Source organism: Salvelinus sp. IW2-2015, linkage group LG15 (assembly GCF_002910315.2).
Source record: "Salvelinus sp. IW2-2015 linkage group LG15, ASM291031v2, whole genome shotgun sequence".
Lineage (NCBI taxonomy): Eukaryota > Metazoa > Chordata > Actinopteri > Salmoniformes > Salmonidae > Salvelinus > Salvelinus sp. IW2-2015.
In genome coordinates, this window is record NC_036855.1 from 44,572,699 (window position 1) to 44,597,464 (window position 24,766).

The window sequence follows — 24,766 nt, forward strand, 5'->3', positions numbered from 1 at the left end:
GGTAGCAACACAACATGGTAGCAGCACAAAACATGGTACAAACATTATTGGGCACAGACAACAGCACAAAGGGCAAGAAGTTAGAGACAACAGTGTGACGGTATGAAGTACTGCCAGAAAGGCTAAGATTAAGAAAGGAGCAGATCCTGGTGGTCCTGTGTGGCTCAGTTGGTAGAGCATGGYACTTGTAAGTTGTGGGGTCAATTCCCACTGTGGCCACCCATACGAAATTGTACTGTATGCACACATTACTACTGTAAGATGCTTTGGATAAAAGCATCTGCTAAATAGCAAATGGTTATGATGAAACGTGTCTTACACTAACACATGCCAAATRTGAAATCATCAAGTGGAATACATGTATAATCAATAATTTTTTCTTGAAACTGTCTTTGACAGTTGGAGCGCCATTTGGCAGTGTGATGTATKMATTTGTGGGGAAGACTGCTCCTTTCTTGATCTCGGCCTTTCTGGCAGTATTTCAGTATTTCCGTTTATCTGTTACACTTTACATTAGTGACCTTATTACAGTGTAATTATTCCTGTTATTACAGTGTAAGAAGTATTGTAATTACTCAGTGCAGGGTAATAATGAGTAATAACAATTATCATTACACTTGTACAGTAAAGTCTGTACTTATAATGTGTTTTGCATTGCTTAGGGTCGGGCCAACGTTAGGGTTATGATTAGGTACAGTGTAATATGGGAAATTACTATACTTGTTGTTACACTGTAATTACATGAGACACAGTAATAAGAGCACTAATGTCAAGTGTTACTAGATTATCTCTTGTGGCTACCAATCAGAATGACGAGTTTAGACAGGCAAGCTGTTTGTACTGTTCGGAGAGGACAAGATATATTCTAGGAATGTTCCTTAATGCTGACTGACTCTCTAAACACACAGTGTTACATCTCTGCCATCAAATATTTCACCAGATGTGAGTATACTTTTCACCTTTTCTTTCAAGATAAAAAAAATGAATGTAACCCACCCACAGAATGAACATAACTGAGTTGATCAAATCAAAAAATGGGGCTTTATTTCAATTCATCTTTCCTTGATTCCTCAAATGCTATGTCCCACCTCCTTCACAAAACCATTACAGAAGAAGGCCTGAGGAGGGACTTTGGACCTTCTCTTCCAATACTATAGAGTAGAAGGYGAGGAGCTAGGATGTGAGGAACCACGGAAATACAAATTCGGATTGAGCCAGAGTGTGTACGAATCAGTGTCGTTCAAGATGCACCGAACAGAAGCCATCATTGCATTAAATTACACGTTGTYTTATTTTATAATGTTGACATTTCAGAGGTCTCCTCCCTCACGCTAGAAAAAACAAGACATTTTCTCTGTCTCCTCYGGCTTAACATTTCACATTAATTTACAGAGTGTGGAGGGCACTCCTTTGCTGACCCTACTGAAGGACCCCTACATTCTCATTTGTGCAGGTGAGTCTGGGCCTTGACTGTCAGAATAACAAAYCAAAGAGGAAGGCTAAACACAGAGRAAGTGTCCCTAATGTCAATCTATTCCCTATTAGTGCACTACTTTTGACCAGGCCMTATGGGTGAAGTAGTGCACTAAATAGGGATTACATTGCCATTTGGGATGCAGACATAGTCRTAAAACAGAAGTGAGCTGACCTTGGTGCTTTGGTTTCAGGCTCTCTGTGCTTYGCCAACATGGGAGTTRCCATTCTGGAGCCCACACTTCCCATCTGRATGATGCAGACCATGTGCTCTCCCAAATGGCWGCTTGGTACGTTCCTACGTCATGTTTTTTTTCTTTCCAGTAAATCKTATGGATGAAATAGTCCTTCCTTTGTTTGACAGTGTTTTGCGTTTGATTTGTAGGTATGGCTTTCCTACCAGCGAGCATTTCTTACCTTATTGGCACCAATTTAACAAAACGTGAAGGTAGGTTTTCGTTGATCCTCTCCTGGTTACTTCTATTTGTTCCTATCTATCAATTATCAATATATAAAAGCACGTCACCATCTCTTTAATGCTAGTSACTCAGTAAAGAAGATCTCATGTAAGCCTATGGGGGTTGTGTGAATCAGTGTTAGTGTCTGTGTGAATGTGTGCAGGGGCAGACTGCCCAAAATGCCAGATGTGCTGGTCAATTTTTTCCCCAGTGGGCCTGTCCAACTTGTTATTTTTGCCTAAAATKATCATTATCTGGTCCCAGTCCTCCTCTGTGTGTGTGTGAGAGAGAGAGATGATTATTCCCATTAAGGAGATGGTATTTTTCTCTCCTCAGGTGGCTGTGCTCCATGTTTGGGATGTTTATTGTTGACGTCAGTCTCCTTTGCGTGACTATTATTTCCTATGCACACTTTTGGCTCTGCAAGATCACAAGGTAGTTCAATGAAGAACCATCATATTTCTTGTCCTATAGGTTCATTTTGCAAAGAACATCTATGGTCTTATTGGTCCAAATGCAGGCCTGGGGTTTGCTATTGGTGGGTGCCGATGTATTATATAGAAACACATATGAATGATGGTCTGAAGCATCAGAGAGACAGACAGACAGATATATATATAGCCCAGGCCCAGCCCAATTGTTGACCCAAGATCAGCGTCCAGTGGCAACTTAATCCTACTCTGTAGTGCATATTGTCTGCTATAGTAGTACTGTGGTCTCAGGATGACCGCAAGCCAGGGGTTGAGACACATGCGCCGTATGGGAATTGCCTGCAAGACCCATGTATTGTGCTGAAAAATAAACCAAAATGGTGGCCTCTGTGGGTCTGAGTGGATACTGCACTCCCTGCTGGCTATAGGAGTGTGTGGCTTTATGTCATGTTCAACAGAGGGAAGTTCTTCGACTTTGCAACACTGCTCAATATGGACCGTATTTATACGTTATTATAACCATGTAACCCAGGGAAAACAGAGAACATCAAAGTGACTTCTGTTTCCTTTATCTCATCTGCCATATCATGCCCACACTAACCTAGAGGACTTTTCAGATGGGCGGCGGTGCGGGCTACAACACACAGTTCATGCAACACCCGGGCCCCATGTCCCCGGCAGGTATGGGTCCCGCTTGTTCTCCGTCAATGGGGCCCCTCAGGGCCAGAGGATGCCCCTACACCCAGGCTACCCCAGGGCTCAGCAGGGACCCACTAGGCCGCAGCAGGGACTCAAATGCCCATACAATGCTGAGGTGAGTCTCCCTCAGCGAATGACTTCACATATTTTCTAATGCAAACCATTTGTAGACTGACAGCCATAARTTGAAAATATACAGTTTGAATTACAATACTACGTTAACACCTACGTACATTTTATTTATTTTATTAAGCTTGAGCTTTATATTGAGTTTAACGTAATGTAGTTGTATTTTGTTAGTGTMCAACTTCAACATGGGCCATTCTCTTATAGTAGTCAGGTGTCCCTTCACATTTCAGCAAGTAAACGTTAGTCTTTAATAAACTCTGGGTATCAGATTTTGCGAGCTTAAGCTCAACTTCCTTATTTGGTGAGGTTTATCTCGGTAACGTTATAGCTTTCATTTGTTTGTATCCTCGTCATACAGAAATATATTTGTGTGCCCAGTTTTGTTTTGAGGTCAACACATATCTCGGTTCCATTTTGCCCCCTCTGTGTCTCTCCCTTTACCGGGCAGCAGTATGGTCCAGGGCTTTACCGGGCAGCAGTATGKTCCAGGCATGGCTGACCCTGCTCCTGGTCAGGGACCCTACCCTGGGCAGCCCATGCAGTACCACAGGGGCCTGTGGCCCCAGTGCTCAGCCAACTCTCCCTCCTATCAAGGCCACAAGATGCCCATGCAGCAGGGAAACATGGGCCAGTACCCCTCAGGACCAGCCCATCCAGGACAGTGCTACAAGGTAATGCTACCTACGCTGTCTAGTGCCACTATCTGTCAAACCCCTATTCCTGTCTGTCTGTTACACAGCCTGGTGGGCTGTGCTGTTTTCATACCCTCCCTCCTATGTGTGTGTATGCCCYTGCTGGCTACTGTAATAATACCCAAACTAGAGTCCAGAGTACAAACCAGTGTTGTGYGATTTGCCTTTCCGTCGGAGCAGTTCAATGGACAGGGCAACACACTAAATGCACTAGCGATGGCTAGGGGAGTCGGTGGAGTTTACAACACCTTCAACCAGGCTGCAGTCAATGGGAGACAGAGTGAGAGAACTCATTCCACCTTTATTTATATCTAATGTTCAATGTGTTTCCATCACATTTTCAACTCTACCAATAGTTTTGTCACAATCTGTTGTGTTAAATACCAAATGTGTCTACTCTGGTCTTCGTGCACTCTAGCCAACATCTCGCAGATACAGGGTAATGGCTAGAAGGGATCCAGCTTTTGTTGAATTAACGTCAGATTTGACTTTTTGTAGCAGGTTGGGAGAATTTATGCAGCAGGTTAGCAGAATTAACGTAGCAGGTTATAATAATTAGGTTAAGGTTAGGAAAATGGTTAGGGTTAGTTAAAATGCAAAATAATCTACTTTTTATGTGTATTTGACAAAAACTGAAGCCCTTATAGCCATGACTCAGATACAGTGCGGGTAAACTAGTCTACATGATGAGATTATGAATAAGAGCAAGAATGTTTTTTATTTTTCAAAACGGCAGTCTAGCATTGATTATTATTATACCAGAATAAGACCCTCGACATTTATTGGAAAGGAGCATCAAGCTCATACCATGCACTTTCACCACCCTGTGAAGTTCATCATTTATTTAATCTGTAGCCTAATGGCCTAAACGGCATTGTTTCCTGAGTCGAAGTGGGAGGACCACACAGCATGTCATCACGTGACTCCAAGTCTATTTCAAATTATTGTTATTATATCAATATTTGCGCATAAATGCTTTTCCACCGCCATTTCTTGCATACCCTTACAAAAAAGTCTTACAGGAATCCTGCAGGAATCCTGTAGGATTGACAAAATCCTGCAGGAAGTATGAATTGTCCTGCAGAAATGTAAAAAAAACTGCACAAACATGACAATTCCTACAGGAATCCTGCAGGACCAAACGCAGAGTGGCTCCCGAGTGGTGCAGCGGTCTAAGGCACTGCATCTCGGCGCAAGAGGTGTCACTGCAGTCCCTGGTTTGAATCCAGGCTGCAATCTAGAAGAAAAAGAAACGCACACCTATTTAGGCGAGGTGCTGGCTAGCGGAGTAGAAAACTTCAAAATAAAGGAGAGCCGCACACTGTAGGAGCTCAGATGCAAAAATGTAATTACCAACGTTTCGACAGCCAAGCTGTCTTCATCAGGGTATRATCACAAACACTGCAGGATGACTCGTTTATATAGTGTCAAAAGACATACAGGTGTCTGTAATCATGGCCAAGAGTGGCCTAATATCATTGGTTAATTCTCAAATATTAAAATGGCATACAAAGAGCAGCGTACAAAAAACAAATGGATAGCATACGATCATAGATTCATTTTAGACTACACAAGCTTACAAACAATGGCAAAGTCACAAGAATGGCTTCAGATCAAAGTCTACGTTGAGACCAAAGGGAGCAAGGGTCTATAAATTAAAGATCCAGGAAGCCTCTCGTTTTAACAATAAATTATCAAGGTCACCCACTCTCCTAGGGAGGGTGACATGTTCGATGCCAATATAACGCAGAGACGAAATCGAGTGGTTTGCTTCCAAAAAGTAGGCTGCGTCACATCTGGCCATGATTGGGAGTCTCTTAGGGAGGCACACAATTGGCCCAGTGTTGTCCGGGGTAGGCTGTCATTGTTCTTAACTGACTTGCCTAGTTAAATAAAGGTTCAATTAAAAAAAAAGAATAACTGGCAATTCCTGCAGGACCAAGTCAATTCCAGGTTGAATCCTGCAGGACAATAGGTACCCTGCACCAGTAGCAGTAAATGGTGTAAGTACTGCCTGGGTAAAATCCCATTTAAAAAGGGAAGGCTATAGAACAGCAGGAAGTGTCGTAACTCTGTGGCTTTCCAATATTTGAGAAAATTAATTGAGTGTTGTGGTCTTGTCACATTTACAGGTGGTTTTATGGCAAGCAATCTTTTATTTACGCTCTCTATTTCTCTTCCAGAGTACCAGTACTCAGGGTGATATTTGGACTCAAACCACAGTATAGTCATTTGCCTACATATGCCAACTAAGATGCCGTGCATGTAATCAAAAGCAAACCCGGCAATCATGTTGAAAACAGTGAGGAACATTAAAGGAGATCGGCCCTTAACACCATGTATGATGTTCCCTGACTCTACCAMCAAGGCAACCTCTCTGCGGTGTTTACTGTCTGTGCATGGCTCTGGCTCACTCAAGTGGATACAATCTAGTGAACCCATTACCCTTTTCAACCACTTCTCCTTTGTGATAGCACCAGGTGCACCCATGTTCAACATTGAACTGTTTGATCTTTTGTACTTTAGAACGAGCAGTGGAATCACAAATACATAGTAAACTGCACACATTTGTGGGTGTCCCTCTCAACTGTCATGTCAAGCCCTCACCCTCAAGTGAAACACACTCATCAACAAAGGGCTGAAGGAAATAATTAATTTCTGTGCTCTTTTGCCCAAGCCACAGCCCCACAAGAATGATGTGCTTTGCTCTTAGGTTCGGGGGACGTTCATTAACTGTGAATTGTGTAGTGGAAATATTCAGTCAATCATATTTCCCAAATACCGGAGCCTGTGAGTTCAAATAGACTTTTATTACAACATAATAAAAGCCTAGCTGGTTCATGAAAACAACTACCTTTCCAGTCTTGGCACATACTACTTATACATTTTTCCTCCTTACGTCACACACACACAGTTATACCTCTTAATGACTCATCCCTTCTGGCATTTAGCCACCGTTATCTTATTGCCTTGCACTAATTTTAGTTTGGTTTCACATTAGGGCATGGAAACTGTAGAGCCACACCAATTGTTAAAAAATACAGACATGTGCTCGCCTTAAGACAGGTGCATGCATGTAGGACCATAGCAACAGTCCTTGGCACTTTACAGAAATAACCAGACATGTCATCCTGCTAACTCCTCTGAAAGGGACACCCATGTTCTAGAAAAGACCCAAGAGGTATAACCATAGCAACAGTACATATCAGGCCATAACACAGTTACAGGAATAACCAGGACCAAATATATCCCCTCACATAGCTAGAAAGAAGTATAAGATCCCCCCCCCCCCTCAAGCCAATTATCCTTCAACATACAGTGTAAAAGCATATGCATGCATTTCTTAGCCTTGCCYGAGATTTTTAGTTATGCATGAGAAAAGAAAAACWATTAAAACATCAAAAAKAATAAACTAAACCTCAGAAACCTTTATAACGTCGTTCTCGATATGTCACGACTTCCGCCGGAGTCGGTCCCTCTCCTTGTTCGAGCGGCGCTCGGYGGTCGACGTCATCGGCCTTCTAGCCATCGCCGATCCACTTTTCATTTTCCATTTGTTTTGTCTTTGTTTTCTACACACCTGGTTTCAATTCCCCCATTACATGTTCATTATTTAACCCTCTGGTTTCCCCCATGTTTGTGTGCGTGTTTGTTCTATTGTTCAGGCTGTTACTGACGGCTGGTATTTTGTTGCCGGGTTTTGTTATTACGCCCGTTTATTTCGTGGTACCGGTATTTTTCCCGCACCGTAGTATTGTGTTTATACTGGTGTTCTATTGTATTAAATACCTTGTCCACGCATCTCAGCTCTCCTGCGCCTGACTCCTTTCACCAGTTACCCACAGCCTTGACACAATATGACACCTAAAAACATGGCCCTCCCTCACAGACACCTCTCTAACCACTATTTGGTCATAAGTGAAAAAACCTGTTAGAGGATTAAGGGCATGTTCTGTGGACTCTTGTAACCGGAAAACCCTATGTAACTTACATGTCTAAGCAAACTGAAACTCAGAAGGTCTAACATAATTTATCATTCAGCAACTGTTACATTGAGTACATAGTTATATTCCATTATACTATGTGTATACTCTAAACATATTCATAAGGGGCAGTCCCCCTTTTTGCACATGGCACAGATAATTTAGTCAGCAGGATGAAATGTCCAAGTTTCACATCATCTAGTTTGCACCATTTGCACAAACCTCAAACGTCGCAGGTTTAGGTACTATTACTACACCTGTCATGGGGGATTTGCWACACAGTATACAAATGTCCATTCTATGTTATTTTTTTTCCTGCTGCCCCACTGAACCCACTTATATCAGCCATGTTTTGTTGCTTTTCTAAATTTTGGTCAATGTCAGATTCTGGGGTAGTTTCTTCATTGTGGCTACCCCAGTTGGTAACAGGTGTCCAGATTTTCTGCATCAACCCACTTTCTTGTGGTTTTGCCATTGTCTCCGTTGGTGTACTAGTGCTAGGTGCTAGGTGTTTTTACATGTTCTTCTAGGTTTGCCGCTGTTGCTGTCAAGGCATTCTACCGTTCTTCTACCGTTCACTGTTTGTTAAGAAATCGATGGTAGGGATGTTTCCTTCCCAATCTCCTGTTGTTGTTTCTCCGTCCCCTTTGACAGCGCCTCCGTCAGGGGTATCTGCCAGACTAGGTATGTCATCAGGAGCAACATTAAGTTTGCAGATGACACAACAGTGGTAGGCCTGATCACCGACAACGATGAGACAGCCTATAGGGGGGAGCTCAGAGACCTGGCAGTGTGTTGCCAGGACAACAACCTCTCCCTCAACGTGAGAAAGACAAAGGAGCTGATCGTGGACTACAGGAAAGGGGGGCCGAACACACAAATTCACATCAACGGGGCTGTAGTGGAGCGGGTTGAGAGTTTCAAGTTCCTTGGTGTCCACATCACCAACAAATGATCATGGTCCTAACACTCCTACACCGTCATGAAGAGGACATGACAACACCTTTTTCTGCTCCGGACACTGAAAATATTTGGCATTGGTCCCCATATCATGAAAAAGTTCTACAGCTGCACCATCGAGAGCATCCTGACCGGTTGCATCACCACCTGGTATAGCAACTGCTCGGCATCTGACCGTAAGGCGCTACAAAGGGTTGTGCGTACGGCCCAGTACATCAYTGGGGCCAAGCATCCTGCCATCCAAGACCTCTATACCGGGCGGTGTCAGAGGAAGGCCCTAAAAATTGTCATAGACTCCAGCCACCCTAGTCATAGACTGTTCTCTCTGCTACCGCACGGCAAGAGGTACCGGAGCGCCAAGTCTRGGTCCAAGAGGCTTCTAAACAGCCTCTTACCCCCAAGGCATAAGACTCCTGAACATCATCTAATCAAATGGTTACCAAGACTATTTGCATTGCCCCCTCTCTTTTACACTGCTGCTACTCTCTGTTSTTATCATCTATGCATAGTCACTTTAATAACTCTACCTACATGTACATACTACCTAAGCTAACCGGTGCCCCYGCACATTGACTCTGTACCGGTACCCCCCTGTATATAGTCTCGCTATTGTTATTTTACTGMTTCTCTTAATTACTTGTTACTTTTATTTCTTATTCTTATCCGTATTTTTGAAACCGCAATGTTGGTTAGGGGCTCGTAAGTAAGCATTTCACTGTAAGGTCTACACCTGTTGTATTCAGCGCATGTGACTAATTCAATTTTGATTTSATTTGATCACTCTCATAGGAACCCGAAAGAGGAAAAGGAGAAAGTCAAACGCTCCGGCTGAAATGTAGGAAGTCAAAAGCTCCAGCTGAAATGTCCTTATCAGTTGTCCAATAGAAGGGGGAGTAAGAGTGTGCATAGTGTGATTATAGATCAGAGGCCATTAGGCTCAGAGGTGTAAACATACAAATCAACTGAGAATGTTAATCATGTTTTTTTTTTTTCATGTTTTTTGTTTTGTACATTTATAAGTAATTTCCAAGTTTATATAATGTTGAACAGTATGGAGTTAATGTTCAAAAWGGGGGMCTGATGGGTTATAAACGTTAAATATGAAATATCCTTATTCATGTTACTGAGGGAGCAAGGGGAATGCAAAGAGTTTACATTCTGTCAGAGCAGGTTGGTATCAGATATTAGGTATCCTATGGAGAGGAGAAGGGCCACAGTCTGGTTTCAGTTGTTGGGTTGTAATTTGAAACACTTGCTACACCAGAAGTTAATGTGTAGGGGTCAATGGAGGTTGGATATGAGCCAGGGGCTTGGAATGTTACTAAGTAAGGGAAAAGGCAATCGCATGGTTGCGGTCACAGATAAGGGTGGATTAGTGAGGAATGGGGGCCGAGGTCAGGTCACATGAAGGGAGAAGGGACAGTGTATTACCCATATCACTTAACTTCCTGCCTAGCAACTGAGATGTATTGGCTGTCCAGATGTGTAAGGAGTACACTCAGCACAGGAGGAAGTTATAAATATATGTACTTGTGTAAATATGTCTTTGTCTTCTGCAGCTGTGTGACCCAGTGAGTGAATAAACTTGGTTTGAGCTTTATTAGTTTTCCGTGAGTTTTTACTATGTCTAGTTAGAACCTAACACTCAGAATTCAATAAATTGTATATTTTCTCACAAAACTACCAGGAAGCCTGAAAAAACAGGCAGAGTTAATCAATCAATCAATCAAATGTATTTATAAAGCCCTTTTTACATCAGCAGATGTCACAAAGTGCTATACAGAAGCCCAGCCTAAAACCCGAAACAACAAGCAATGCAAATGTAGAAGCACAGTGGCTAGGAAAGGCAGGAACCTAGGAAGGAACCTAGAGGAACCAGGCTCTGAGGGGTGGCAAGTCCTCTTCTGGCTGTTCCGGGGGGAGATTATAAGAGTACATGGCCATTAATTAAGGCCAAATTGTTCTTCAAGATGTTCAAATKCTCATAGATGACCAGCAGGGTAAAAAATAATCACAATGGTTGTAGAGGGTGCAACAGGGCCAACCAGGCAGGATATAACCCCACCCACTTTGCCAAGCACAGCCCCCACACCACTAGAGGGATATCAACAGACCACCAACTTACTACCCTGAGACAAGGCTGAGTATAGCCCAACGAAGATCTCCTCCACCGCACAAGCCCGAGGGGGCGCAAAACCGGACAGGAAGATCACGTCTGTGACTCAACCCACTCTCAAGTGATGCACCCCTCCTATGGACGGCATGGAAGCGCACTAGAAAGCCAGTGACTCAGCCCCCGTAAATAGGGTCAGAGGCAGAGAATCCCAGTGGAGAGAGGGGAGCCGGCCAGGCAGAGACAGCCAGGGCGGGTTGTCGCTCCAGTGCCTTGTCATTCACCTTCATACCCCTGAGCAAGACTACACTCATTCATAAGACCTACTGAAGAGATGAATCTTCAGTAAAGACTTAAAGGTCGAGACCGAGTCTGCGTCTCTCACATGGATAGGCAGACCATTCCATAAAAAAATTGCTTTATAGGAGAAAGCCCTGCCTCCAGCTGTTTGCTTAGAAATTCTAGGGATAATGGGCTGGGAGGTTATATTAATGAGCTCGCCTTGACTGACAGCTCTTTGAAATACCCTTGTGGTCGTTGCCAGGTAACAAGGTAAACAACGGGCAACGTCATTCCGAGCCTAAATAGCATGCCTCACCCCATTTTCTCAGAAAAATGCTCTCATGGTCAACAGAGCTAATCATGGACTGTTGGATATCAATTGCATTTGTAATGTTTTGTAACTATTTACAGAATACAGTTAAGTGTGAGTCACCTTAGAAGCTTTGACATAAGGGAATGTACATGAAAACAGCATACAATAAGTGTACTGGACAATGTATTGGTGCTTCTGTATTAGCATTATAAATGACAACATGTTCAGAATTGTATGTATTGATCCGACATTTATGTGATCATTCACAATAGGTCAGCATTGCCCAAAAAAATATCAACATGAAAACTCATAAGAAATAAAGGTGTGAAATAATGGTTAGATGTAATTTTACATAAAAAAAGAATGCTTGAAAAAACAAAACAATACAAGGTAACAAAATTGGGTTGAGGTCGGGTGATTGTGGAGGCCAGGTCATCAGATGCAGCACTCCATCACTCTCATTCTTGGTCAAATAGSCCTTACACAGCCTGGAGGTGTGTTGGGTCATTGTCCTGTTGAAAAATAAATGATAGTCCCACTAAGTGCAAACCAGATGGGATGGTGTATCGCTGCAGAATGCTGTGGTAGCCATGCTGGTTAAGTGTGCCTTGAATTCTAAATAAATCACAGACAGTGTCACCAGCAAAGCAACCCCACACCATCACACCATCTCTTTGCTTATTTGAGCTGTTCTTGCCATAATATGGACTTGGTCTTTTACCAAATAGGGCTATCTTCTGTATACCAAACCTACCTTGTCACAACACAACTGATTGGCTCAAACACAACTGATTGGCTCAAAATTAAGAAGGAAAGAAATTCCACAAATTAACTTTTAACAAAGCACACCTGTTAATTGAAATACATTTCAGGTGACTACTTCATGAAACTGGTTGAGAGAATGCCGAAGGGGGTGCAAAGCGGTCATCATGCAAAGGGTGGCTACTTTTAAGAATCTCAAATATAAAATATTGTTTGATTTACATGATTCCATATGTGTTATTTCATAGTTTTGATGTCTTCACTATTATTCTACAATGTAGAAAATAGTCAAATAAAGAAAAACCTTAATGTGTCCAAACTGTTGACTGGTACTGTATATATATATATATATATATGGGGTAGTGTGTGTTGGCCAGTGACAAAACAAATCTACATTTAATGCATTTTAAATTCAGGCTGTAACAACAACATTTTGAAAAAGTCAAGGGGTATGAACACTTTCTGAAGGCACTGTATGGCCTCCTTCTAGTCAGGCCTCTCACTGACAGGGGTCCTGGGATGGACAGCTTGCACAGCTTCCCCACATATGGCGTTGGAGGGGGGGCATCTAAAGCACATTTCCTGCATTTCTACACAATCTATATGACCATGACCCTCAGCAATCTCGATTTAGAACAAGAAAAAGTAATCAAAAATGCCCACAGTCATCAAGCAAGGTAAGAGATTATGTAATAMGTTTAAGACTGAACTAGATAAATGATAATTCAATAATCAACCCAACTTACTTCCYATCTTTTTTTTATGTCTCAAGGGAAAGGTTTGGAGAACAAAAGTTTAATGAAAACCCACATACACCTACAYGCTAACACACAGAAACAGTACACCCACCATATAATGAATATAATAGGCATAATAGTACTGTAGAGCTCTTTTTACACAGTATAGCTAGGTCACCCGTCCGGCCCCTAGGGATCCCTGTAGCGCCTCAACCCTACACACCAGACATCAGATTTAGGATCTTAGTGAAACATTCATTATTGGTTTCAGGTGTGTTTGGCCAAGGCCAGAGTGACAACAGTCCAGCAGACTCCCAGGACCAGGACTGAGCAGCCCAGCAGCTAGGGATTTCCTCAGTAGATATCTCCCCTGACGTGGGCATGTTTTCAATACAGGCTCTTTTTGTCGTACAGTATTCCATATAAGGCATCCAGACCTTATGAAAGTTGCACAGTATACCCTTAATCTTAAAGCAAATGTAGTGATACTGTACATAACTTGACATTTCTTCTATACATTGTGGGAGGATAACCAACGTTCCAATTAATGGCAATGCATTTCCTAGCCGCTATAAATGCTAGGTTGCACAGTTTCTTCTGATAACAATCTCCTGTTTCAACATTGGCAAGCAAACAAAACAGGGAGAATGGAAAATCCTGCAAGAATTCAGTCAGCTTTCACAAGACCATAACATATGCAAATATGTCCCCTTTTGTGCTTTACACCTCCATGTCACAATCGTGTGTAGAGACAGACCAAGGCGCAGCGGAGGTTGAGTTCCACATGTTTATGAAATGAAACTCACAAAACAATAAAGAGCAATGAACCGTGTCGTTCTGTAGYGCTCACAAGCATCAACACAAAAACACGATCCCACAAAAACTAGTGGAAAAATGGCTGCCTAAATATGATCCCCAATCAGAGACAACGATAAACACTGCCTTTGATTGGGAACCATAACAGGCCAACATAGAAATAAATGCACTAGATCACCCACCCTAGTCACACCCCGACCTAACCAAAATAGAGAAAAAAKGCTCTCTATGGTYAGGACGTGACACTCCAACAGAATAATACAATTTCAGAGTGCACGATATTCAGTTTCACTGGCATATAGTACATTCTATGGATGGTCTTAAACTGCAGTAATTTGTGAGTAATTTGTGAGATTATATGAACATGACTGAGCATTCTAACATATCTGTATCCATTCATCATCATCAATAGCGTCTCCCAGGTCTTCCTCACATTTTTGTTTTACATGTTTTGTGTCWTCGGGAAAAGCCTCTATCAACCCTTGATATAGTTTGGAAATGAAATTGACTTTAGAGGTTTGTCGGACTGMCTTAAAATAGTTTCAATCTTCCAAGCTTCTTGATTTTCTAGTGTTTGATGCACAGGGAGAATAAAGTGTTGTTCACCTCTGTGCTGTTACAGACTGGTCTTCCCTGGCTGCCTGAGACCTCTGTCACCATCTGATCCTGCTCGGATGAGGTATGACAAAGAATTACCTTGGTGTACATTTATACATGATATTATCCATGAATAGAATCAATGGTTCAATAATTGAAATGACCATTATTTCCAGATCCCAAACTATAGCCTACCCATCAACTCAAGATGGAACTTTGTATCCATTCACTAATTTTATATACTGCAAAATTCACCTGACTGGTCTTCCCTGGCTCTCTGACMCTGCATGGACATCTGTCACCATCTGATCCTGCTAAAACATAATGAGCATAGCGTACTGACTGTGCATCATGACAGTGAAGCATGTGGAGCTATTTATACCATGTCAGTGTGAAAAGTAGGGAATTAGCTATGGTAACTGACAGATCAATAATGTTACATTGCTATACTGACTAATAAAAACTAACATTGCGCTGAAAATACATCAGAAGATTGGTCTTCAATCGGTTGGTAACTGGTTTCATCATTTGATTCAGGTATAGTGTGATTGAACAACAATAATAGCTAAAGATATTGAGCTAGCTAGCTAGCTAATGTTAGTCAACTKTTGGCAAGCTATAGCAAATGGTACATCATCATATTACTTCTGTTGAAATGTGACAAAACAAAGGCTACAAAACATTACCATACACACAACAGCTGTTAGATACTGCTACCTGAGATAGCTAGAGGCTAGCTAGAGCTGAACTGGCCGTGGTAGCTGCTAGCTAGCTAACTAGCTGCTAGTAGTTCATTCACTTCAGTCGAGAGGTGATGAAACATTGGCTCACATAATATGTGAGTTACTACTAGCTCAGCACTGGGAAAACATATTTTTTYYCCTRTCAAACAGCAGTTACCTTGCCAGYTAGATCAGTCAACTAATGAGTAGCCAGTTTCTGCTCTGCTTGCTTTTACAACTGGGAGAAAAAGCGCAACACAGATAGCAGCTGCCTCTGTTCATCTATCCCATGCTGGTCCTATATGCCAGCCTTTCAGAAACTTTGCCTTCACACACCCTGTCAACACGCTCTGTGGTGTCCATGCACCACCATCTCAATTTTCTGTGACTTWCGTTCTATCCCCGCAGTAAATCAAATCAAATCAAAGTTTATTTGTCACGTGCAGTGAAATGCTTACTTACAGGCCCAAAACAACAGTGCAATTTTTAAGTAAAAAATAGGTATTAGGTGAACAATAGATAAGTAAAGAAATATAAAACAACAGTAAAAAGACAGTGAAAAATAACAGTGGCGAGGCTATATACAGAAGCAAGGCTATTAAAGTAGCAAGGCTATATACAAGCACCGGTTAGTCGGGCTAATTGAGGTAGTATGTACTTGTAGGTATGGTTAAAGTGACTATGCATATATGATAAACAGAGAGTAGCAGTAGCGTAAAAGAGGGGTTGGCGGATGGTGGGTGGTGGACACAATGCAGATAGTCCGGGTAGCCAATGTGCGGGGGCACCGGTTAGTCGGGCTAATTGAGGTCGTATGTACATGAATGTATAGTTAAAGTGTCTATACATATATGATAAACAGAGTGTAACAGCAGCGTAAAAGAGGGGTTGGGGGGACACAATGYAAATAGTCCGGGTAGCCATTTGATTASCTGTTCAGGAGGCCTTTTGGTCTTTTGGTCCTAGACTTGGCGCTCCGGTACCGCTTGCCATGCGGTAGTAGAGAGAACAGTCTATGACTAGGGTGGCTGGGGTCTTTGACAACTTTTAGGGCCTTCCTCTGACACCGCCTGGTGTAGAGGTCCTGGATGGAAGGCAACTTAGCCCCAGTGATGTACTGGGCCGTACGCACTACCCTCTGTAGTGCCTTGCGGTCAGAGACCGAGCAGTTGCCGTACCAGGCAGTAAGGCAACCAGTCAAGATGCTCTCGATGTTGCAGCTGTAGAACCTTTTGAGGATCTGAGGACCCATGTCCAATCTTTTTAGTTTCCTGAGGGGGAATAGGCTTTGTCGTGCCCTCTTCACGACTGTCTTGGTGTGTTTGGACCATTCTAGTTTCTTCGGGATGTGGACACCAATGAACTTGAAGCTCTCAACCTGCTCCACTACAGCCCCGTCGATGAGAATGGGGGCATGCTCGGTGCTCCTTTTCCTGTAGTCCACAATCATCTCCTTAGTCTTGGTTACGTTGAGGGATAAGTTGTTATTCTTGCACCACCCGGCCAGGTCTCTGACCTCCTCCCTATAGGCTGTCTCGTCATTGTCGGTGATCAGGCCTACCACTGTTGTGTCGTCTGCAAACTTAATGATGGTGTTGGAGTCATGCCTAGCCATGCAGTCGTGGGTGAACAGGGAGTACAGGAGGGGACTGAGCACGCACCCCCGAGGGGCTCCAGTGTTGAGGATCAGCGTGGCAGATGTGTTGCTACCTACCCTCACCACCTGGGGGTGGCCCGTCAGGAAGTCCAGGATCCAGTTGCAGAGGGAGGTGTTTAGTCCCAGGGTCCTTAGCTTAGTGATGAGCTTTGAGGGTACTATGGTGTTGAACGCTGAGCTGTAGTCAATGAATAGCATTCTCATGTAGGTGTTCCTTTTGTCCAGGTGGGAAAGGGCAGTGTTGAGTGCAATAGAGATTGCATCATCTGTGGATCTGTTTGGGCGGTATGCACATTGGAATGGTCTAGGGTTTCTGGGATAATGGTGTTGATGTGAGCCATTACCAGCCTTTCAAAGCAAGTGCTACAGGTCTGTTGTCATTTAGGCAGGTTGCCTTAGTGTTCTTGGGCACATGCACTATGGTGGTCTGCTTGAAACATGTTGATATTACAGACTCAATCAGGGACATGTTGAAAATGTCAGTGAAGACAGCTGCCAGTTGGTCAGCACATGCCCGGTGCACAAGTCCTGGTAATCCGTCTGGCCCCGCGTCCATGTGAATGTTGACATGTTTAAAAGTCTTACTCACGTCGGCTACAGAGAGCGTGATCACACAGTCATCCGGAACAGCTGATGCTCTCATGCATGCCTAGTGTTGCTTGCCTCGAAGCGAGCATAGAAGTGATTTAGCTCGTCTGGTATGTTTGTGTCACTGGGCAGCTCGCGGCTGTGCTTCCATTTGTAGTCTGTAAGAGTTTGCAAGCCCTGCCACATAAGACGAGCGTCGGAGCCGGTGTAGTACGATTCCATCTTAGCCCTGATTTGGTGCTTTGCCTGTTTGATGGTTCGTCGGAGGGCATAGCAGGATTTCTTATAAGCTTCCGGGTTAGATCCCGTACCTTGAAAGCGGCAGCTCTACCTTTTAGCTCAGTGCGAATGTTGCCTGTAATCTATGGCCTCTGGTTGGGGTATGTACGTACAGTCACTGTGGGGACGACGTCCTCGATGCACTTATTGATWAAGCCAGTGACTGATGTGGTGTACTCCTCAATTCAATAGGAAGAATCCCGGAACATGTTCCAATCTGTGATAGCAAAACAGTCCTGTAGTTTAGCAATTGCTTCATCTGACCACTTTTTTATAGATGAGTCACTGGTGCTTCCTGCTAGAATTTTTACTTGTAAGCAGGAATCGGGAGGATAGAATTGTGGTCAGATTTACCAAATGGAGGGCGAGGGAGAGSTTTGTTCGCGTCTCTGTGTGTGGAGTACAGGTGATCTAGAATTCTTTTCCCTCTGGTTGCGCACTTAACATGTTTATAGAGATTAGGTAAAACTGATTTAAGTTTCCCTGCATTAAAGTCTCTTATTATAAGATATTCTACTTCAGGCGAGCAAAATCTAGAGACTTTCTTAGATTTCGTGCACCAGCTGTTGTTTACAAATGTTTACAAATATGCACAGACCGCCCCATTGCTATAAATGCTAAAAATCCAATCTTACTGAAACATATTTCACTTGTATCCCTCTGTACTGGTACAGATCTTCCACTCACACCACTCCTCTCAGCATCCCTCCCCCATGACCTATCTTCCTCTACTTTCTTCACTGCCTCAGCTTATGACAACTTCTGCGCTACTCTAACCATGGAAACCTCAACCTGCTTCTCTCTAGAAGCTAGTTTCCCGTTTATAAACAAAGGCATAGGTGCACATGATGACGGTTTTAAGGCGGTACATATTTAAATTAGTTAAGATGATAAGACACAACCATTGGTGCATAACATTTCCGGCTTCATGTGACGTTGCATAAAGCTAGAAGTAAATCCTTGGTATCGCCTGGTTCCTGAATCCCAGTGTTTGATGCCGTGTTCACGTGTTAGTCGGAACTAGGAAACTCAGACATTTCAAATTTGCTAACTGGTTGAACATGGCATGTGTGTAACTACAACCAGTTAACAAGTCGGAAATTTYAGAGTTTCCTAGTTCGGGCAAGCATGTGAACACAGCGATAGCTGATTAACACTAAACTTTGTTCTCTTACATCGAGGCGGAGTTGAGTTTTGATAACGGGTCGCGGGATTCGCTAGCAACATTGAGCCATCAGTCGAATCTTCTAAAAATGTAAATTCTGAAAACGCTTACCGGTACTATGTTTGTCTTGTACAACTACGGTCCTTCCGCAGGGTGCTGAAATTCATACTTTTAATAAAAACTTTTAGCAAACACAACACCTGACTTTTTCCTTTTTGCTCGTACTACGTAAACTGAGATTCAATTGGCTCCGTGCTATCCGGGATCGTTGGGACGCCCCTACCCCATTGAAGTTGACATTTTCATTGGTTATGGTTAGGGTTATGGTTAGTGTTAAGATTAGGGTAAGGCGAAGGGTTTAGGGTAGGGACGTCGCAAGGATTCCGGATAGCACGGACCCAATTGAATCTCACCTTATGTAGTAAGAGCAATGAGGAAAAAGTCAATGGTTGTATGAATTTCAGCACCCAGCGTTTTGAGAATTTACATTTTTAGAAGAATCAACTGATGGTGGCTCAATGCTGTTACTAGCAAATCCCACGACCAGTTATCAAAACTCCCTCAACTAGGGGAGAGGGGACCTGCAACTTTATGATCAAACTTTATCAATGTGCTAACTACTGTAATTATTTTATATTTCGGTCAACCTACTTTTAACTGGTTTCATCCAAATATCATCCAATTCGATTAAAATAAATATGATTTTCCAAAGCTATCTTATAGCTGTACCATTSAAGGTTATATTGAAAGCACAATCACAATCATTTGAGGAAATTGCAGTTTATTTTTTATTTCACAATTCATTTTCATTACACAAATAACATTTTGATCTTAGGATCAATAATGTCACAGCTGTTTTCCATACTAAAAAGTGAAGTGCCACTCATGCACACCAGTTCTCCATGAACAGTAGGCTACAAGCTATAAAATGTTATGTTCTTCACCGTGTGAGTCATAGAAATTACGATCTTGCGTTCGGGCCTTTCCGGCAGTCTTCGTGGTTTTTATATGCGGGAACAAAAGTTGTATAATTGTAAACTAACAAAGATTTTGTTCTAGTTAGAACTCAGTTATATTAGTTAATATACAGCACCAACTACATCAATATATGACAAGGCCCATTATGTGCTACCTGGCCTTTAAAGTGCAGCATTTTGCCACATGGGGTTTTGTGTTAAACCCACTTTTAGATTCTGATCGGTCACTGACTGGACTGGCTATTTTCTATTTAGGCCCAAGAGTCCCTCTTGGAGCAGGTCCAGACTGAATCAATGACATGAAACAATATTGAAACGGTCAGTGTGGATTCCAGGCTACAAAACCCTAGCCTCGGACCCTTTTCAAATATTGTCAATTTGTTGCTTATAATCTTCATCCAGTACCAGTAGATGGCACTAGTGGACATTGTGATGATGAGGTCTGGACCATTTGAGAGATGGTACCAGATGCCATTAAACTCAAGGAAGTTATGAAATGTGCGGATTTGTCTGTTAAAGATGAATAAGATTAGGTGAGGGGCTCAAATAAAAACAAAGTGTAGACCACCGGAGCATGTATGGAATTAAATATACATTTACAAAAGCCTAACTTGCATTTAGCCTTTAACATTTAAAACAAAGAWTGGCAGAAAAGTAGATTATTGAGTCAAAAGTTTTGAGTGAAAGAAAGGCTTAAGTCATCCACATCTTCTCTCGGCATTACGCCTCTTGCCTGAGTGTCTTGTACTCCTCCTGTTCTCTCTCAGTCTGGGGATACAAACTCCTTGGTTTTTGGGGCTTTCAGCCTGGGCACGACAGGTTAGCCCGACTGCACAGTTGCAGCGGTCAAGGTCAAGATTTCTCCGCTGTTTAGAGCGTCCTCCTCGCAGGAGGCAGATCTCTCCCTCCTTTGGGATGCGTTGACATTTCTTCTCTTTTAAATAGCGGACGCAGCACAGTCCTGCCTCACAGTCTCCAGAGCGCACGCATGTGGCCATCACTGCAACTGGAAAGGGAACAGGACAGTTAATACCACACTCAGATATGCAGAGCTGCAAGAGTTGGAGGCAGCACAAACAGTTTGGGACCAGGCTATCYTTTTCCAAGCTTTCTTACCTTTCCTTTTGTTGTCGTCATCATCATGAGCAAGTATTTCTTTACTCTGGTTCTTTTTCTGAGATCCATTGCAGGTAATTCTCTGTGTAGATATAGGAACTACATTACCACTTACACATGACAGTCAGCAGCACAATTAAAGTATGTAATGTTAGCATTTCAGTTTAAAAGGGCAATCTGTGATTGGTACATTTTGGACTTTTGAATTCATGATATAGTCATTTATTCTTGAAGTCAGTGGAGGCTGCTGAGGGGAGGACGGCTCATAATAATAGCTGGAACGGCGCTAATGGAATGGCATCAAACACATAGAAACCATGTGTTTGATACCATTCCACTAGTTCCACTCCAGCCATTACCACAAACCCGTCTTCCCCAATTAAGGTGCCACCAACCTCCTGTGCTTGAAGAATATAACATAATGCGTCCTGAATTTAATTCAAATGTCATACCCCATCAGAACCCAACATGTAAGCTTGTTTTATTTATTCTATTGTTTGTAAACAATGTAATTGTTAACAAACACTGTGAAGCCTCAACATGGTTAAAACTATAAATTTGGCGCAGCGGTCTAAGGCACTGCATAGCAGTCACTACAGATCCAGGTTCAATCCCGGGCTGTGTTGCAACCGGCCGCCACCGGGAGACCCATGAGGCGGTGCACAATTGACCCAGCGTCGTCCGAGATAGGGGAGGGTTTGGCCGGMTGGGATGTCCTTGTCCCATCGCGCTCTAGCGACTCCTTGTGGTGGCCGGGCGCATAAACGCTGACTTCGGTTGCCAGCTGTATGGTGTTACCTCTGACACATTGGTGGGCTGGCTTCGATGTTAAGTGGGCAGTGTGTCAAGAAGCATTGCGGCTTGGCGGGGTCGTGTTTTGGAGGACGCATAGCTCTTGACCTTCGCCTCTCCCGAGTCCATACGGGAGTTGCAGTGATGGGAGAGACTGTAACTACCAATTGGATACCACGAAATTGGGGAGCAAAAGAGGCCTGACCTAAAATTTTAAATGTAGAGAGATTCAGATGATATTTTGTAACTACTCTCAAATGTAACTACTCTCAAATTCATAGACAAAGCTATATGCAAGTACTGACATCCWTGAGATAAATTCTCTCTCTCTATATATTTATATATTTAGAGAGAATTTTCATCTCATGGATGTCAGTACTTGCATATAGCTTAGTCTATGAATTTGAGAGTAGTTACATTTCTCTTTCAACTGCAGATTGCCGCTTTCTGTTATTAATTAAGAGGTCATTTGGCACATAAGGTCACACCATAAACAGTGAGCTCCAAAAGTATTGGGACAGTAGCTAGGTTTCCATCCAATTGGTGACAGATTTTCATGTGAATATTCTAAAATCTGCATAAAAACAATATGCTAATTTTCCCTACAGAGATGTTCTCCCATCAAATTGACTTGTTCCTGCTAAAAGGCTGTGCGTGATGACGTAGKGCGCATATAAAGACCTTTTGCGGTTAAAATCCCATGTACCGAATTAAAAATACAAGTTAAAGGAGTTTCCATTGCATCTTCGACTGTACTGATGGTTTCCTCATAAAAAAATGATGTCATATAGCGAGTGTGCCAACTCTGGTATTGGCACGTGCGCTCTAGCCAACAGCGCGCAGATACACGTATTGACTACATGATGAGATTATTATGGACAAAAGAGCTGATTCTTTTTATTTGTCGAATGGCAGCCAAGCATCAATGATCATCATGGGGCGGCAGGTAGCCTAGTGGTTAGAGCGTTGTGCCAGTAACCGAAAGGTTACCTGATTGTATCCCTGAGCTGACAAGGTCAAATCTGTTGTTTTGCCCCTGAACAAGGCAGTTAACCCACTGTTATTAGGCCGTCATTGTAAATAAGAATTTGTTCTTAACTGACTTGCCCAATTAAATATAGCTTATATAAAAAATATATAAAATAAAAAATGTTACCAGAATAACACCCTTGTTATTTATTGGAATAGAGCATCAAGCTCATCACCTTGCACTTTCACCACCCTGTGAATTTCATCATAACTTTTCATCTGTAGCCTAATAAACTGCACGCTTTCCCGACGAGTCGTAGTGGGRGGACCACATGTCATCATGTGACTCCAAGTTTACTTCGATATGATGGTTATTATATCAATATTTGCACATAAAATCATTTCCACAAACATTTCCGGCATAATTTATTTCACTGACACAAAAAGGACTCATTGTCTAGCGTAAATGTTATTTTTCCATCAGGCATGTCATCAAATGTTATATCCGACATGTTCTTTACTCGCATAAAAAGCTTGGAAGGAAAACTAGCTAATGAAATGTTTTGTTGTTGTTGTGGCTCTGTGCTCCAGCCCTTTTGAAATGATACAATAGTTWTGATGTTAAAGTGCAGACTGTCAGCTTTCATTTGAGGGTATTTTCATCCATATCTGGTGAACCATTTAGAAATTACAAATAGTTTTTGTACATATTCATTTTAGGGTACCAAAAGTATAGGGACAAATTCACCTTTGTGTATTGCAGTATTCAAAAGATAGTATGTGGTCCCATATTACTAGCTTGCAACTATTACATCAAGCTTGTGAGTTATCCTTTTTTGGGGTGGTATGATATTTATGCCTCTATAACTTGCTCACTTATCATTACTCACGATTCATTCAGGACTACCAGTAATCATGGTAGTATCCACATTTATGTAGAAGTGTTTAGAAACATATTCTATTATTTAAGAATTAATTTGACTACGCAGTGATAACAGTCTCAGATCCCTTCTTTCTTATCTCTCTCTCACACACACACTACAGCACTCACCGTTGACGGATTGCATTCTTGATCAGGACAAGATGGCCTGGTGTGATGGCGAGTAGAAGATGTATCTGCCCTGCGACGTGTGTTCACATTATTCTGTACACCCATCGTTCCATTGTGCGGGTCCACCTGTATTACGAAGAAAAGCATTGGCCTAATTCAATCTGAAAAAAAGACACTTGAATCACTTGAATCCACACAGCTGCAAAACGTAGCCTAAGCATCACTGGTCACTCCACTGCAGGYGCTCTCACCTGTTCCAATAGATCCATCGCTTCTTTAGAGGATCGGATTTGGTTGGAGTCGAGGCTGCGCACAAAACAATGAGAACACATGAAAAGCAACGCGATCGTAGGTGTCCACATTGTTGACCAAACAAAATGACACATAATATCCAGCCGTTGTAAATAGCAAAATCTCTAATACAGAAGGCGAACCCACTTTTCTCTGAGCAGAGCAGGTATATCCTGGTACTTATAACCCTACACCGGCCCACCCGCACATTGTAAAGCTTCTACTTCTTTCATTGCACACCAAAACCCACACCAATCCCTCCTCCCAACACACAGAGGCTCTTTGAAACGTATTTTTAATAAATAAGAAATATTCTTTGAACAAACCGCATCAGTCGACATGGATGAGAGCTACATCCTGACCGACCGGAACATATGGTAAGCTGCTCTCTTTAGAACTAGACTAGTTTAGGCTATAGGGGGAAATGTCGTAAAATGAAGAATTGTCAACCGTTTGATGGTCTGAGATCCCTATCTATCACTCCTGTAATAATAATAATTAGGATATTAACTGTCTAAAATAATGTAATAGGCTATAATAAATGTGTTACCTCGACCTTATTTTGATATTTTCCTATTCTCTAAGTAGGCTACTTGACTCCGAAATTAATTTTAAAAATAAGGGTGTCAAACACCTTCGTCCTGTGCACCTTTTCCTTGCCCAATTGCTTCATMTTTTTTGTTAGATACAGATCAAACACGTCAAAGTGAGGGC

General features: G+C 42.5%; 2 protein-coding genes across 3 annotated transcripts; one reads left to right on the plus strand and one right to left on the minus strand.

Moving 5' to 3' along the window:
* The first annotated feature begins 658 nt into the window (after window positions 1–658).
* LOC111974960 (zinc finger MIZ domain-containing protein 2) lies at window positions 659–10,408 on the plus strand. Of its 2 annotated transcripts, XM_024003060.2 has the most exons (7): window positions 659–942; window positions 1,393–1,453; window positions 1,668–1,763; window positions 1,859–1,921; window positions 2,980–3,176; window positions 3,639–3,861; window positions 9,615–10,408. In XM_024003060.2, the coding sequence occupies exons 5-7, from the start codon at window positions 2,980–2,982 to the stop codon at window positions 9,708–9,710; spliced, it is 516 nt and encodes a 171-aa protein (XP_023858828.1). In that variant the 5' UTR covers window positions 659–942; window positions 1,393–1,453; window positions 1,668–1,763; window positions 1,859–1,921; the 3' UTR covers window positions 9,711–10,408. The 2 variants fall into 2 exon arrangements, with proteins under 2 accessions (XP_023858828.1, XP_023858829.1); XM_024003061.2 differs by having other exon boundaries at window positions 660–1,453; window positions 3,642–3,861.
* A 9,248-nt stretch (window positions 10,409–19,656) lies between these two features.
* LOC111974959 (dickkopf-related protein 4) lies at window positions 19,657–24,183 on the minus strand. Its single transcript, XM_024003058.2, has 4 exons — window positions 24,013–24,183; window positions 23,762–23,887; window positions 20,950–21,031; window positions 19,657–20,839 (listed from the first exon to the last, which is right to left on the minus strand). The coding sequence occupies exons 1-4, from the start codon at window positions 24,145–24,147 to the stop codon at window positions 20,532–20,534; spliced, it is 651 nt and encodes a 216-aa protein (XP_023858826.1). The 5' UTR covers window positions 24,148–24,183; the 3' UTR covers window positions 19,657–20,531.
* Window positions 24,184–24,766: the final 583 nt, after the last annotated feature.